Raw genomic sequence first — 17,906 nt, 5'->3', positions numbered from 1 at the left:
AACAATACATATATACATAGCCTTTAGTTCGTGCTTTTTTTTGGGGGGGGGGGTGGGCTGTTGCTGAAATCTCTCTTCCAAGTGTTTATGATCCTGTACCTGTATTCATTGTGGAAAATATTAATCCAGCTTCATTCTACTGATTTTACTTCTAATTAACCTTTTGTCTCTCAGAACACCTAGGCATACCACCTAGTGTTTGGTAGCACTCACACAGTGGGTAAAATAACTAGAACTGGATTCAGTAAAATAGCTCCGCTTATCACATTTTCAATGACTTCAATCAAATGTGACCAATTTAAATTGAATTTATGTATTTTATCCCACATGTGCTCATCAACAGAAAACGAAAAAGTACACCTTCATGTAAAGCAAAATTGAAAAAGTACTTTGGCTGAACAATCTAGTGTACACAGGCAAAAAGATAACAGCACACCTGTTGATTGCAACAACCGCCTTCCCAGAAGGGGAAGGGAGGTGAGCACTTTTTTTTTAAAGTAGCCATACCCATAAAGCTACTAGAAGTTTCCTCCCAAAGTTTTACAGTTGATTTAAGAAGGCAGGACACTAGAGAAGAGTAAAGCTTTGTCAAATCAAAAATGTCTTACAAGTGTTAAGCTGGGGTAAAATAATGAATACCCAAATCTTGAAAAAGATCTAAAAGTTCATGAAAAGAAATTGCCATTGATCCTAAATTTAAAAAAAAAAAAAAGAAACAGTAGTAATGTTCAGTGTTTATTATATTTATTGAAGATGTGCATATTCAGACACTGATCTCTAATGTCACACTATTCTTTTTAATCTTTTTACTTCATTATGCTTAGAAATTACCAGGCAACTCACAGATATTACTGTCTATTTACTAAACTCCTCTAGATTTTTACAAAGCCTCAAATCAATGACTAAATGAAAACATGTTCCAACTTACTGAGTGGAAATAAAGCAGCACATGTGGTAACAGAAAGCTCCAAGGAACAGAAAGCTGACCTTAGGGGAGTGAAACTTGGAATCACTTCAGCTGTGGAAAGGGTCCCATCTCCCCAAACGAGGAATATTTTATGAAGAAAATAAAAGCATTCAAATTCCAGGGGGTGGGGGGGACGCTGAAGAATGGAAAGGTTGAAAGGAGCCTGCCAGTGGGACCTCCCCTCTAAGAATCAATCAACTCGAGAGTTAGCCATATGTGAAGCTTCAAGGATTTCATCAGTAGGGCCCATTCCAGTTCTTGGCAAGTTCATAAAAATTGGTATTTCTTTGTAATAAACATGGTTCTTTCCTGGTCTCCCTTCTAATCACAAAAGCACGTATGAGCCTATGCTTGCGCCCCAGTCGCCCAGCTGACCCCACGCTGGTATGTGTGTTGTGCACGCCCATGCACTTGAGCAGATGTTCTGCAGGAGTACCCTGCCCACAATAGCTGCTGGGATCTCCTGATATGATGACCCCCCTCTTGGCCCCTGCCAAATACAAGCACATTGAATTCTCTGCTAAACAGAACCATTTTTACAACCAGCTTAAAGCAATGAACTTTAACACGCCATGGAATTGTTCAACAGAGAAAATATTAATGAAAAACTAATGAAGTTAGAGTCAATTCTGTCACTTTGCAAATGAGAAAATGAAGGCCTAGAGAAGGAAATGGTATCAGCAGGACTGCAAGGTCACTGAAACATTTCAAACCTATAGGCCAGGAAGAGGCAAGAGTGAAACGGGGTACTGAGACGGTAAGCAGCTCAATGGGGGTTACTCTAGATTTAGGGGAGAAGCGCAGAAGGTCCAAAGCAAGAAAATACTGTGTCCAGCAAGGCAGCTTGTGGATATGCTATTCACACAAAACGAGGTAAGCAACCACTAGACACTATCTGCAAGTGTCCCACTCCTGTGTCACAATCACCTCTTCCTAAGACCACCTGTGGCTCCCCCACTTTGAAAAATATTCAGTGAATAGACATATAGATCAACATGAGAATAGACATAGAGATCAACAGAGCAGAACGGTGGCGCCAGAAATAAACCATATTTTTACAGTCCAGAGATTTTCGACAAAGGTGCCAGGACAACTCCATAGGGAAGAAGAGTATCTTCAAGGAGTAGTCCCGGGACAACTGGGTATCCGCTACTAAAGACATGAACTTACAGGATTACCTCATACTACATACAAAAGTTAAATTACGACAGATTACAGATGTAAGTATATGAGCTAACATTATAACGCTTTTAGGAAAAAATCTTTAAGATGTTAGGTTAGGCAGATTTCTAAGATAAAACAGCAAAAGAAAAAAGGTGATAAAATGCAGTTCCTCAAGATTCAAAACTTCAGGACCTCCCTGGGGGCCCAGAGGTTAAAGACACAGTACCTGTAAGCTATAGGCAGTGACAGCAACGCAAGTTCAATCCCTGGCTGGGGGGCTGACCCATGTGGCACAGCAGACCTCTCCTGTCTTGCCTGCTGCCCCCCCTCAGCAGTGTATTTCAGTAGATCCACCTGTTCTGCTCGCCACACTGTCTGGTGAATACACTCACCAGTTCTTAAAGGCACAAATAAATAAATCTTAAAAAAAAAATCATATCCACCCCTCACAGTTTAGTTCAGTAGCTGTGTGCACTTGCACCACTACACAGAGCACCCTCATAAAAGGCATCCTGGCTCAGTTACCTTTCTCACATGCAATTAGAATCCTGATCGGCAATTTGGGGTCATATCCATATTCCTCTTGAAATTCTCCCCAGTGTCAAGCGCTCAGTAAATATTGATTAAAAGAATAAGACACCTTTCCTGGTCACATCAATTCTGGTTTTCATATAATTCCATAAACTCAAATAAAGGAACTCAAGGACTTACTGAGAATTATGTTGTTTCATAGTATTCAAACACAAACCTCGTAACAGTCGTATTGTTGTTAAATGTCAGGTCATGTGTCTTTCAATGCACACGGCCATCTGAGGGGGTATGAGAAAAAGCTGGCCCCCAATACCTCTCCTCTTTTACAATAAGAGGGGTGTCACTGCAAAATGGCTGCCCTGCCATAGCTGTGTTTCTCAGTCGCCTGGCAGCCTTCTACAGCCACAGGATGCAGTTTCCCTAGTTAGGTTTAAGTAGAAGCAATGAAGCGTCAAAGCCATAGCTATCTCCCCCATACGCTCTTAGCCCCTTCTGCCTGGTGCCTGCTGTGGCGAGGGGCAGCGCCAAGGTGGTTGACCATCACCGTGGAGAGCTCAGGCATGGCTTTTGGGGGGTGGGGGTCTGAGTCGACAGCAGAAGGAGAGGAGGCCCCACTCCACACAGGCAGACAAAATCCCTTTCACCAAAGGAAAAAAAAAAAGCCACTTTAAGAAACCACCATTTAATGAGGAGAAAGAGGTTAGAATCTATAAAATATTGCCTTTGCCTTCACAGTGTGATTTTCTGACAGGAATTTCAGTGATAAAAGAGCTTTTGAGAAGACAAATAAGGGTTATAAAACCGAAGCACCACTAAGTCCCAGATTTGACTGTCTCTAGATTCTTCGCATTTGCAGACCTGAAGACTTGCTTGCTCATCTCTGTCTCCTCTCAGCACAGCGCCTACGTGGGCCCATGAGAAGTTGCCAGGCCCTGAGATCAGCTCTTTCACTCGCAGGGACCATGCTATTCCCACTTCTCCTTCTGAAAACACATGCTTCAGGCTTGACGCCTGTGCCTCAAACCCGGGCACGGTCTACACGCCTGCAAACCACATGGACACACTCCCTTTTGGCTGTCAAATGTGAAGCCAACATCCCCTTACTCCCTCAGTTGCCCTTGCTCATTGTTTGTAGACTTGTATTCTCAATCAGCTTATTTTTGCCATATCAGGTTACCCATCTACATCAGCTGGCAGACACGAATGCCTATTCCCTTAAATCCTGCTCAAACGGACACCAGGTCTGCGTGTCCTGCGGCCTTGCCTCCCTCTGGTGCCTGCAGCCTTTCCGCTACTTGCTGCTGCTCCTCTGTATGAACACCAGCACTCCCGGAACAAACACCTCTTGTTCTGCATTTTCCTATCTGGCTTGCTTCTTTGCATCTTCTCTCCATTCCACTTTCCCTGTCAACTCAAGTCACATCTTGTTGCCCTTCTTTACTTTTCCTTTTTCTTCTATTGTTACAAGCAGGGTGGCCCACGCAGGCTGCCTGGCACGATAAAGCCAGCAAAGAGTGGGGGTGCTGGGAGCTGAAGGCCACAGACTTAGTGGGGCCGCCGGTCGGGTTCCCTCCCCTGCAGCCACCCTCACCTTCCCATGTGTTGAGATAAGACAGGCCCAGAACCTGGTAGGAAAAGGAAACAGGAGACAAATGGTCCCTATGCTAGGCAAAGAGATAGCAACAGAAGCTACGAGAGCTCTGGGCAGGCGTGTCACCAAGAATAAACATCAGTAGCTGGTAATGATGTGCACGCTTGCCTGTCAGGCTGGTAAGGATTCAAAAGACGAGTGTGAACGGAGGCTGGCAAGGATAATGTTGGTGCGGAGAGGTGATGGATACAGTCTTCTGCCAGCCGCGCAGCAGGCGAGACACCTACACGCCAAACATCGATGGGCTTCGGTTCAGTAACTCCAACATGTAGGATTTGGGCCCAACAAAGGAAGTGGACGAGAAAACCAAGACGTGACATCTGTAAGTCGCTGACAAGCTCTGCCTCTATGGCAGCAGCACAGCCTGAGGTGTGAGGGTGCAGCCCTCCTCCCCCTCGAGGAAAGCAGACAGAAGCAGAGAGAAGGCACGGAGAGAAAGGGGGGCTGGAAGGAGCAATAAGCAAAGAGAGGGTATAAGGAAGACACAGGGCAGTGGTGAGGAGGAAGGAGGAGCCCACAGGAGCAAGCAGAGCAGCGCCTGGGGAAGTTAAGAGCGAGCAGGGACGGGAGAGGGAGAAAAATCTCAACATAGCACCAACCACATCAAGCAGGCACTAAATGAAGCCACCGCCTCTGAGGAGACAGAAGTAGGGCTAGCTGGGCCTCACAGGACTCAAAACAGCAAACACAGTGGGATCCAGGTCATCTGCAGTGACACACGCAGATATACGCAGTGAGGGCACGAGAGAACCACGGTTCTCATTGGGTGCCCCTTTCTGATAGGTTTATATTCTACCTCATGCTTTCCTCATTTGCTAGAATTGTAATAAGCAATTTGTAGTGATATGCAATATACTGAAATTCTCCATAATTTAAACAGATCTTTGTATTTTCCTGTGAGAATTAACCAACATGGAAACAAATTAAGTAGATGCAATGACACCACCTGCTTTTCATACTGCAGAAATGCTTGATTGGAACTGCTCGTTAAAATTTCATTTGTGTAGACATGTACTGAAGACAGTGCAAGCAGGCTGTGAATACAGATGTCGCCATCTCAGGTACTGTTTGGCATTTATCAAACAGAAACACTCTTCATCCGGAAGTGCCATAGACACCAGAGATGTGAAAGGCAGTTGTCGTAGCTCAGCTTCTCCCTAAAGCAGCCCGCAAACCAGGACTTGGGAACAGGTATTTTCTCTGCACCAGGAAAGTGAGATAGCACAGAAGGGAAGAAAGGCCAAAGGGGTGTTCATGAGTGGGGTAACCATGGCAGGCATCTGGGGCTCAGTTCCTCTGAGAGTCTCCCAAGGAGCCATGGAGAACAGTAACTCACACAGTTTCCCTGTGGGGGCCAGAGGTGGTTGAGTCTGGGGTTCCGTCCTCAAACTCCCTTTCCTGGCTGGTCGAGGACCGCACTGGGGACGTGAAGACCCTGGCGCATGCAGGCCTCGGGACAGGGCCTCTACGGGAGGGGTGCCCACTGGCCGCTCACGGCGCTCTCTGGGCCATGCTTCTCACCTCACTGGCCCTTACAGCTCTGGGGCGTGCTGATGCTGCCCTGCATGCCAGGAACCCGAGCTGTAGAAGGTTAAATTCTCACTGAAAATCAGTCCAAAAGCTGCCAAACTGGACTCCAAATGCACTCAGCTCTTCCGCTAGGTGACGAGCTGCTGTGAAAGCCACGCCACATCCACCCTTTACCTCCGCAAGCACCTCTTCACAGGCGGCCATGGTCTGAGGGCACCGGCACGTTTCCAGCTTTTCTTTGGAAGGGAAACCCGCGGAGATACCTGCCTGGTTGTTGGAATCTTCTTGGTTCCACAGAAAAATTTTCTAGATCATAATCCATGCACCATGTGAAATTTTTATAGCATCATCATCCACGGCTACTCCCAACCCAAAATACCAGTTACTCTAAAATTTATGCCAGAATTTGGATCAAAGTATGGGGGGAAATCCAAGGCAATTTTTATCTGATGAACTCATGGCAGAGAATCAAATTTCATAGAGAGTTCCAGATTTGAGTATATTAAAAAACAATCTATAACGTTACTGTGAGGAGAGCACTTTATTAGAACAAATAAAACATGCTGAGCTCTGCTGGGACACAGGGGTCATGCTAATGTGTGAGCCAAGGAGAGTCTTTTTTGCTTTAGTCGAAAAGATAATAATCTGCAAATCACTAGCATCTAAGGCTGGCCTGATCTAAAATGCACAGTTCCAGGAAATGACTGCATTTATCCTGCATGCCCCCATTCGTGGAAAGGCCCCTGCTGCTCCCAAAACGACACTTGGGACAGTGCGGTACCCAAGGACTCAAACAAACACACGTCTCCCCCACAGATCCCCAGGAGGTCGCCTCCTACTTCACAGGATCGAGGGGCAGACACCAGCCTACGACCTCCCCCACTCCAGTATAGCAGCTGCCTCAAGAAAGGCTGGCCCCGCAAGCCCAGCGTAGCCGCCCCAAGAGCCCTGGCTTAGATGCCAGCACCGACCAGCATGTACCCCGCAGGCACAGGCTCTGCCACAAGGAGAAACGGCAGATGACTCTGGCCAGCTGCTGCAACTGAGATCTTTCACAGAACTGCATAAGCATCACAGAACGCATAAATATCGAAGAAAATGGCAGCAAAAAGCAATCTTGCATCCAAATTACCACAAAGCTAAGACCAAGACCCCAATCACACTCAGGTGGTTGTCTGGGGCTGAAAGTTTTATCCTCTTGGTAGAGAACCCCGTAATTCTTGGTCCACAGCAAGCGTGGGCAAGGCTCCAGACACACGTGATGTACAGCTGCCTGGAGCTCCTCTCCTGCCCAGAATTACCAGCGCAGCAGAGAGGCCTCCTGGACCAGAAATGGCCAGCTGCTCTGCACATTCTCGGGATGCAAAGGCCCTTGCAGCAGATACCCCTCGAGCAACCCCGACAGGAAAGGGAAGGGTTGGGGTGCAGAGGGCACTTCACCTGACACACTGGGCTGGAAGACTTTATTCAGATCCAAGGAGGAAGCTCTGGAATGGGTTTTCTGTGGCCGCGGTGGGGGGGTAGGAGGGTCCTCGCCCCTTTTCATGGCCTCTTCTATGGAGGTGCTAGAGTAAGATCTGCAGTGAAACAAGGGAAGGTCAGAAGGGAGACAGCAAAGCTTCAGTCTCTGAAGTGGGTCAGAAATGGAAAACACTCCTAAATTCTATTGCCCCTTGGATGCCACTATCTGCAGTAAATGCCCAAACCCCAAAAATGAATCAGCATCTCTCTAAACTCTTTGTACACAGTATATACCTTAGTCCTCAATGTACCCAAAAGGAAAGCTTTCTTTGAGAGCAATTCCATTTCTATGGGAAGTCGTTCATAACAATAACAGATAAAACTTTTCTGCTTCTGTATTTTAATAGAATAGCTTCATGATATTAACTAACTGCAGAACTTTCCCCGTTTACATGCAACACAGATAGAATGGGGACAGATAAGCTGCGAGTTAAGAATCAAATGTCCAAGGAATATGTCACAATGAAATTCAGGACAGGAAAACACATGCCACTCAGTTTGAGAGGTCCAGGGTATGCTAACATAAGCAGTCAGAGTTTCTGGAAAGCTTCAAAACAAAAGCCTCACCTTAACCTTCTCCCTCAACCTGCAGCAAGGCAGGCAACTGTTGTGATTATAACTCTAATAATGACATTTGAAGAAAAAGGAATTAAGTAATTCGTCACAGATCACACAGCTAGAAAATGACACAGGTCCCAGTCAAACTCTGGCCTTTTTCTGTTCCTGAATTCCATTTTTCAAATGTTCCAACACTGCCTGTGAGTCAGGAAAGAAATGTTCTGGCAGTCGTGGCTCAACTGTTTATTAGAGACCTACTCATTTTCTAAATCAATTTAACTCAGCACATTACTTTGCTGCTTGGGAATGGGTTTGCAGATGGGCCCCATTGTGGTTTTCTGAGAAGAGGATGTGTACATCTGTTCTACTGGGCTTCTTGGCTAACTTCATGTCAAAATAGAAAATGACCTTCTGAGTCACAGATGTGTCCTGGAGACATTCACCTCAGAAAATTGTTCTTCGTATTTACCTATTGCAGTGGCACTCAGAAAATCAGTCTACCAACTACCATTAAGTGCCTCCAATTCTCGGTGAAGTTCATCCTGATATAGAGTTTTTATTTCCCTGAATAAGTTGCTTAAGGTTTCTTTATGGTAGTCAAGGCTTTGACTTGTCATGAACAGCTGCAGCCTCAACAAAGCTACCATAACAGCATGGACATCGCTCTGGAGTGATCCTGTGACTGACCGGCAAGAAAGGCAAGGCAGAGCATGAAAACTGAACGTAGCAGGACAGGCTGTGTGTTAGTCCTATTTTCTTCTCCTCAAAGCCACTGCCCCCATTAGTCCTCACCCCCTCAATGGGGCTGTCACCAGCCACACTCGGGGCAGCCACACTCACAGCAGCGGCAGGCATGGGTGCTGCGAGTTCCCAGAGAACTGTGTGCTTGGGTCGGTCCCCTGCAGACAGCGAACTCACCCACATCCTACCTAAGCTTCAAGTGTAAAGGAAAAGGACACCATGCATTGGCTGGGGGAGGGGGAGGCACTGCTAGTCGGGGACAGGGCACAGAGGGCGTTACCACAGAAATCAGACACTACCTGGATCTTGGTCTTCCTTTGAGACTGTTGGAATCCTTGGGAGTGGCTGAAACAAAGATTAGTTGTTGTTTGCTTGGGTTTTCATTTCTGCAGGTAAACAGGCTTATATACAGCACCTGGGCTGGTATAGAACACATGGACAGGTAAACGTGAGGGCCAGGTATCCTTGTGGAGAACCAGATGGTTTCCACATGTTCATACTTCCAGAGTTTTCTCTCCAAAGCTAAAAGCACAATTACAAGGAAAGAAAAAGCAACATATTTTCCCTTTCATCAGAGCAATACCTAAGAAGACATTCTCACATCTAAGTTGATTAAGAAGAAATTCGAATCTAAAAAGACAGCCCTCTCCAGGGTTACCTAGCCATATAATGATGGAGTCACACTTGAGGGTCTCTTAATTTGTCATGATAGGCAGGTGACAGTTGATTCCTTTGTCAAAAATAAGATGTGGAACCAGTTTCCCTTGAAGATAGGAAAGAACTCTACAGAGCTATACCAGAGAAGCACAGCCCACGTCAGCTCCTACCAGTAAGTAGAAATAAGGTGTGCAAATTCTCCTGTAAGAAAATGACCTTATCTCGTGTCTGTGACCAAATCATGCAGAAAATATTATGGAATGAAAATAGTAAACTATGTTGTTAACCACATGACTTTTCCTTGTCAAACAAACCATCAACTGACTTGCTCACTGCCAATAGCAGTGGAGCCTACTTCACCCGCCTAAGTTGCTGGGAGTAATTAAAAACGTTTACAAAAACATTAAATTCTCTTTTCATGTTTTCAGTCCTCTATGGAAGACAATTTAGAGGCTGTTAGCTATGCCAAGATTTTGAAAATACTGCAAATTTTTAATCATAGAAGGGCCTCCCTGGTGGCCTAGGAGTTCAGGCTTAGCACTATCACCTCTATGGCCTGAGTTCAATCCCCAGCCAGGAGCTGACCAACATGGCGCAGCAGACCTCTCCTGCCTGGCCCAATTCCCCCCTCAGCAGTGGATTTCAGGGCATCTGCCTGTTCTGCTCCCTACTGTCTGGTGAATCCTCTCATCCCTGCATCTCTGGCCTACTCGCCATTATTATGTAAACAATGCACTTAAATTCTTTTTTAGTCAATGAAGAAGAGCTGATAACAAGGAATAAGGAGAACAGAGTTTGTGTATTGTCTGCACAAATTCTTCCAGAAAGAAACGTTCTTGCTGCATTAGCCATCCTCTTACACACTGCTCTAAAGATTAAAAACTGTCTCTGGTATGAAGCAGACTGAAGTTATGGTGAGCACTGAAACCCCTGCGTCAGGCAAGGCAGGCAGGAAGGAGTGCCACAGTGTTTACCGGCACAAAGTGGCCCAGCGAAGGCCAGCTGCTAAGGGGCCGCTTCTCCCAATCTGAGTTAGTGCAAACACAGGCATCTCTCCACTCCATTAACTCGCTGCCAGAGCTTCCAGAAAGCATGGGGAGCCCAAGCACCGTGTTGCCCGGTGCTGTGCACCCACTCCCACAAGGATACAGACAGCAGGCAGCCAGGGAAAGCGGGGGGGGGGGGGGGGGGGGGCCTCACCTGCAGCCCAGAGGGCTGCCCTGGGCTGGGAGGACAGTTTGTGACCAGACTCACCACACAGGGGGGCACCCTCTGAGCAGGCTGCTTCAGCTAGCTCTGTGCCCTCTTCTCCCTCAGGCCCCACTGCCTTTCAGAAATACGTCTTGGCCATGTGAAACTACTAACTGCTGTGCAGAGCCACCGTGGTGGCTGCTAAGTCCTTTGTCAGTTGCCATTATCTTGGTCTTTTGGCTGGGGCGGGAATGAGTGTGGGAGGAGGGGTGAGCCCTGCTGGTGAGAGATAGACAGACCAGGAGATAGGGCAAAGGGTATGGCTGGGCAGCGGAGCCCAGGCCGGGAGCGCGGAGGCTGAGGTGCTCCACTTGGCCACGACAGTACTCACCAGCTGTTACTGCTCTGAACCTCGGTTTCCTCCCCTCCCCACAGAATGAAGATGATAAAAATGTGGCCTCGTTCGCAATGGGTGAGAGAATGTACTTTGAAAGCTAAATGAAATTTAGAATTGAAAAACACTGTTGCAGAGTGCTCCTAATTTTTCAAGCTTAGAAATGTGGGACAGCAAGGGGCAAGGGTGGTAAAGGTGGGTGCAGGTAGTGGAAGAGAACTGCTCTACCCCAGGAGCCCACGGGAGATAACTGGCCGTGGGCAGCTGCCAGACTCAGCGACAGCAGTGTGAATGCTACGCGTGAGGGCAGACAGGACTAATGCCCTCAGCAGGACGAGAGATACCAGAGAGCACTGGCAAGCAGTGTGCATGTGCTGGATCAATCTGCAATCTGATGCTAATTAAGAAATCTGTTAGACTCCACTTATATTTTTTCCTCAACAGTTAAAAAGGTGAGGGTACGTGGAAATAATATGCACCCAGAAACACACCCAGCCCCCCATAACACGGCCCCACTCCATTTGCAGCCTACAACACTGTTGCGGCACATGAATGGACAGCTGCGTACAATCAGAAGCTACAGCTCAAAACTGCAGCACCTCCCACTGGGACTCTGACACCCCGAGGAGATGGCGTATTCAACGCTCTTTCAGGATAGGGGTTCCCTTACCTCACTCCAGAAACAGGCTGCAGGGGAGGAAGTCACCAGACACCATACCAGAGGCTCCCAAGCAGACTGTGAGCTACATACATGCAGCTTCGTGGGGCAGTAGGCTTGACAGGTCCCCAAAGGCTCTAACAAATGAGGTCTTTCTGAAGTGCGTACCCCAGAAAGTAACTCATGGCCCAGCTAAAGCCCCAGGGAGAAAGGAAATACTGTTTGCCCAGTTAACTCTGCCTACATACTCATACCCTAATGTGAACTGTGCATAGCCTAGCAGCATCCACTTAGCTGGGGGCCCCGTGGAAAGAACCTCGCTCAGGTGTCCATCCTAGACAAACCGAGTTTCTGCCTCTGAGGAAGGAACCCAAATCAAATTCAAAAGTCAAAACTAAGCTTAGGAATTCCTAACACGTCTGGAGTCATGGTTGATCCACAGTCTCAATTTGTACTTCTTAACCTGGCCTTCGAAAGGTGGTGGTTCCTGGAACAGGCTGCACATGAGAATACCAGAATCAGTGGGAGCAGGTGGAGCTTGCCTGTGAATACAGATTCTCAGGCCCTGTCACTGAAGGCAATCCTCTACTCTCGTTTATGTCGAAGCCGAAGCTTCTCTCTACCATCCCTCCCTTCCCCTCCACCCCTCTATTTCACACTTTGAATGAACTTCATCTTTTAGAAATACTGTCTATTAAAGAATAAGCCTCAATGTTAAACTGATTCTTTTGTTCCAACTTTAAAACAAATAAACCTGGGATAATAGCTAACTAACCAAACAGCCATGCTTTATTTATTAAATATTAGAAGAAATAACAATAAAAGAGAAAATAGTGACTTTTTATTGTCCTCATAAGCAGAACTCCAAATAGTAATGCCTTCCCTAGCTGTTTGTTTTTGACCAGATTCATCTGGGCCGAGCAGTGACACCATGGGGAGAGTGGGAGACCTGGGTCCAGCTAGTTCCACCTTTCACAAACAAGGTCCCAACTCTCCAAAAACCTGAACGAACACAATTTTTCTTTTTCTCCTGGGAATCTACTCCAAGCACAAATATAAGCGCATTTGCTTGCCTTCCTGGCAGTGAAGTATAATAAAAATATTTGAGATCTGGAAATAAAATGTTTTAGAAATTAAAATGTCAACTGTGGACTTCTAGCTTATCTCCTCCATCAGTTCTTTACACAGAAACCAGGATGGTTGTTGGAACCTTCTGGATTTTACACTTAGTAACAATAAGATCCTAAATGCAAACTGACTGCCTTTCAGTGAAATCTAAATTCAGAAATTTTTAAAACTCTCCCTCTTCTCCTACCTGAAAAGAGTAGGAGATAATAAAAAATACAAAATAATAAAATACAAAATATTTAGAGTAAAACTATCACAGATGTACTGGTTTTCATACTGAAAACTGTGTTTTTTAATTGGAAATAATTGCATACAAAATATACTAAAAATGGTTTTCTCCTACCTGAATCCTTGGATATGTCCTTTGGTAAGGCTTCATCTGTAGTACTTTTCAAAACTAGCAGTTTTGTTTTGAAAGAACAAGACAAAAGGGGGGGGGATAGTAGAATTTTATTCTGAGGTACATAAAATTAGAAGAGTTCCCTAAGCTGTCACTAATGAACACAGCATTACAAACCTCTAAAGCTGCTTTAGCATTTACTGAACCAGTAAAGACCTCTTTAAGTGTGGAAATAGGTTCTCTTCTACTGAGAACAAAGTGGTATTTTCAGTCTTTCAGAGATAGCACCTCTAGTGGCCAGGAGAAGAATGACTGAGATATAAGCAAGTCCCCCTTAGGTTATAGAGATGCAGACCAATGAGGCATGAGGCCCAGATGAGTATTTTAGAGCTCACCTGGTTATTCTAATGTGCAATCAAGGCTAAAATTCACTAGAAATAGCTTCACCTGGTTTTAGTCACTTTAGAAAAGCCCATTCCTGGGTACCAAATCACTATCAGACAGCAGAAGGAATGAGTGAAGGGGCCTATGAGTGGCGGGCTTTGAACACTCACACATGTGTGAACTTCAGTTTTGTGACAATAATTTGTTCATATATTGAGAACCGTCCTCACATGCCCTAGAAGCCAGCCATTCAAAGAGAAGGGAATAAAGACACACAGAATGTCCCGAAAGGAAGAAAACTCATTTTTTTCCCTACCTTGTTTGTCATTATCAGTCATCTCTTGGGATGGGACAGGAAAATCAGCCATGTCTTTAATAGATGTCTTCTTGGAAAAGAAACATAAATTAATTATATTGGTGGGATAGAATTCGAATGATACGTACATACAATGAAAATGCTTTAAAAGCTTCATAGCTTGCCAGTATTTGTCTCCAGCAAACCCTGACATTTAATACTGTTTTATCCTTTCAAATTCCTAGTGAGGGGAAAGTTAATTTGTACTGAAAAACTTACATGTAGAGAAGAAAAAAGTATTCAGACTGAGACCTATGTATAAACAGTATATTAACTCTGAATCTGCTGTGGGATTCAGTCAGAGAATCGTATAGGATTTGCCCATTCAACATCAGCAAACCCATATAGTGTGCACTTTTCCCACAAGTATGGAGACTTTAACGAGTGGCCCCATAATGCAGATATTTGCCAGGATCTGTTACATAGAGGAACATCAACTCTGATGCAAAGAGCCTCTTTGGATTGGAATAAGAATTTTATTGATGCGCGAACAAAATTTTCTCCTAATTCAACTATGAAGGAAACCTTCTTTATACCAATAAATATCCAAATGGATTGGTTTAAAATGTACTTTCTATATATTCATTTTTAGAAGTTCTCTGCACACACACTCTAAGACCTCTCACAAGACTAAAGGCAAGGACATATACATTAAATATGTAGCAAATTCTGAAAAGAAAAAATAAAGGATGACTGGGAAGAGGACTTACCTTCTGACATTCTTTTTAACATATTCAAAACAATCAAATAAAGATAAATTTTAGGGGAAGCAGGGTATATTCCTGGAGCTGTGTAAAAGGCTAACTGGTTTACCTCTCAGATTCTGAGCAACCCCAAAAAGATCATCAATATTTGTTTTTAAGCTGTTACAAAGAATGGAGTGAAGAATACTCCTTAAAGATACCCTATTCTAGGACCTGCCATCCTCAGGCAGGTCATTCTGGCATGACAATGAAGCATCCAGACAGAATTTCCTCTTCAAGGGCCTCTAGTTAACTCTGACAGGACAGAAATGTACCCTAACAATGACTTTCTTTCATTGTCTTCTCCCACCCAGATTATAAACCATACCCTAGAAGAAATAATTTAAGAGTAGAAAATTGAGATTTAAAAAAAGAAATCCAGAAAACACTGTTGAAATGTTTAGTATCTAAACAAATGGAAAGCCATCCCATGCTTATGGGTGAGATGAAAAGACAGTTAAGATGACACCTCCCAAATTCAGCTGGAGTCAGTGCTATCTTTCTTGTTTTTTAAGTTTTGGGGTTTTTGTTTGCTTTCAATTGCAGTAACATTGGTTTACAACACTGATGTAGGGCAGAGGATCACACCCTTCAGAGAAAATTTTACAGAATTTGACAAGCTGGTCAAAGTTGAAGGACTGAAATGTCCAAGTTTCAAAACTTACCACAAAGTTAGGGTGATGAAGACAGTATGATACTAGCATAATGACAGACATATAGATAAGTGGCACAGTGAGTTCATGAACAAACCCTGCATCTGTGGTCAATTTAATTTCAACAAGGGTGTATAACATCTGTCTTTTCAATAAATGATGATGGGACAATTGGGTATCCATGCACAAAAAAAAATGAGTGGGACTTCTTCCTCACAGCACACACAAGAATGAACTCAAAATGGATGACAGACCTAAATGGAAGGCCCAAATCTATAAAGCTTTAAAATAGGAGTAAATCTTTGTAGTGATGCTATATTAGGCAATGATTTTAGATATGACAGCAAAGCAGTACAAGTAACCAAAGGAAAAAATATATAATTCATCACAGTCAAAAAAATTTATGTTGCAAAGGACAATATCAAAATAAAGAAAAACCAAAGAGAAAATACTGCAAATTATTTATCAATAAAGAATGTTGTGTTCAGAATAAAGAACACTTATAGCTCAATAATAATAAGCAACCCAATTCATAAATGGACAAAACATATGAAAAGAAATTTCTCCAAAGTAGATATAAAATGGCTAACCATCACATGAAAATGTACTCATATCATTATCATTAGTCATTGGAAATTTCAAGTCAGAGCACAGTGAGCTACCACTTTATTCCCACAAAACTAAAAGGGACAAAACAGTAAGTGGCATTAACAGGGAGGTGGAAAAATCAGAAACATCATACACTGCTGGTGGAGGAATGAAAGAGAACATCTGCTTTGAAAAGCAGCTCAGTCGATCTTCAGAAAGTTAACCACAAGGTATAGGATGTACCCATTTTAGTCTTAGGTGTGTACCAAGAGAACTGAAAACATGATCACACAAAAACTTGCACATGAGTGTTCATAGCATCACTTTTGCTAACTGCACAAAGTGGAAAATCCCTAATAAAGAATGAACGAATAAAATGTGATGTAGCCATACTATGGAATGCAATTCGGCAACAGAAAGGAATAAAGCACTGATGCATGCTACAACACAAATGAACTTTTAAGATATTACACTAAGTAAAAGTGTCTGGTCATGAAAGATAACATATTGCATGATTCTATGTATATGAAACATCCAGAATAAGCAAATTCAGAGGAAAAAAACAGTAATGATTATCAAAGGTTGGGGGAAGGAAGAATGACTAACAAGTACAATGTTTCTTGTGGGGGTGATGAAAATGCTCTGAAATTAGATCATAGGAATAGTTTCACAACTTTTTAATGTACTAAGAACCACTGATACTTTAGATGAATGTGGTATATGAATTATATATCAATACAACTGTCTTATTTATCCAATGGAATATTACCTGGCAATCAAAAGGGATAAACTCATGCCCTTTGCAATAACATGGATAGAGTTGTAAGGGATTATGCTCAGTGAAATAAGCCAGAAGGGAGAAGGAAAACCATCAGGTAACTATAGAGCAAAGATATCCAGTAGTGGAGGAGGGGGAAGATCAGGACAGCATGGGACGAGCACAAGGAACTATGGTGATGGTGCACAGGTGAATTGGTGGTAGAATTCCATAGGGAAATCATACATTGTACGAAAAGGAAGGATGATGTAGTAAATATATATTTTTTTTAATGTACCACACAGCGTCAAACTTCTCATCACCAGAATCAGTTGTAGTTTCATTCACAACACAAACACCCATATGGAATTTTACCAGATCTATTTAGATTTCCGGCATTGATGACATTATAAGACAGGTAGGAAGAATGACAAACAAATAGTTTAGAAGAACATGAAATATTTAATCATTAGCTATTAAAACCTGAGCTATACTTCCCAAATGGTCAAACCACCAACTAACCCAATTACTTGGCCCCTGAATTCTGTTTATTATCATTATCTAAGAGTACCCCATCTCAAAATATAAGCTTTGTTGAGAAAGAGATTTTGGATTTGGTATTTATTTTTTGTTGTTGTTGTTGTTGGTTGGTTGGTTGGCTGGCTGGTTTTGTTTTGCTTTTTTGTTTAGAAAAGGAAATTTTCACAGACTTGGTAGGTTTTAACTCACCCAACCAGAGGCCAGTGAAAGAATACCAAAGCCTGTCAAACTAGGTGCGCATAATATCTAAAAGGAGCACACACACTGTCATCAATGCCATCAGCATGTGTATGTTTCAAAATGTCTCCATTTCCAGATCTCAGAGACTCCTGTGTATTTGTTCCTTTCCTCTTAGAAAGATATATTATTACATGGGGGAAAGAAACATGAGTCAGTAAATAATTTCTCCCCCAAAACAGTACCATTTGTCTTAAATTATCCAGAAATAAGATGACTTTACAACATGTTTCAGCAAAGCACCTACCAACCTCATAAGCAGGGGGACCTATAGCCAAAATCAAAAACAGGATCAGTGCATAAGAGACTGGTAGAGAGGCCCGTCTTGGCCTGAGACACCTCTCCATACTGCTAGCAGCCCCGAGCACACCAAGGGCCAGGAGAAGTGGCTAATTATTGAATTGGCTTCTTCACCATATGCATTCTGCAGAAAAATAAAATTTTAACCAAAATTCTTCAAATGCATATTTACCACTCCTCCCGAAATGATTTTTCCTTATGTCTTCTTCCCATGGGTAGAAACCTGCTGAGGAAAGTGGCAGGGAGGCTACAAACAGTGACAGGGACCAAGGGAGACGTTACCAAAGAGAATGTGAAAAAGGCAGGCGCAAGTCACTC

The 17,906-nt window shown here is 43.7% G+C and overlaps 1 protein-coding gene across 2 annotated transcripts in view; it reads right to left on the bottom strand.

Moving 5' to 3' along the window:
• The window catches only part of REPS2 (RALBP1 associated Eps domain containing 2), a 155,954-nt gene that overhangs the window by 35,417 nt on the left and 102,631 nt on the right, over positions 1 to 17,906 (bottom strand). For both annotated transcript variants that reach the window (XM_004689887.2, XM_004689888.2), the window contains exons 10-13: positions 13,732 to 13,801; positions 13,035 to 13,088; positions 8,963 to 9,008; positions 7,284 to 7,420 (exon numbers count right to left, since the gene is read on the bottom strand). In XM_004689887.2, coding sequence (XP_004689944.1) covers positions 7,284 to 7,420; positions 8,963 to 9,008; positions 13,035 to 13,088; positions 13,732 to 13,801 — 307 coding nt within the window. The remainder of the gene's footprint in view (positions 1 to 7,283; positions 7,421 to 8,962; positions 9,009 to 13,034; positions 13,089 to 13,731; positions 13,802 to 17,906) is intronic.

This window comes from Condylura cristata, unplaced genomic scaffold (genome assembly GCF_000260355.1).
Source record: "Condylura cristata isolate star-nosed mole 26May11 unplaced genomic scaffold, ConCri1.0 scaffold00027, whole genome shotgun sequence".
NCBI lineage: Eukaryota > Metazoa > Chordata > Mammalia > Eulipotyphla > Talpidae > Condylura > Condylura cristata.
This window is presented reverse-complemented; position numbering and strand designations above follow the sequence as displayed.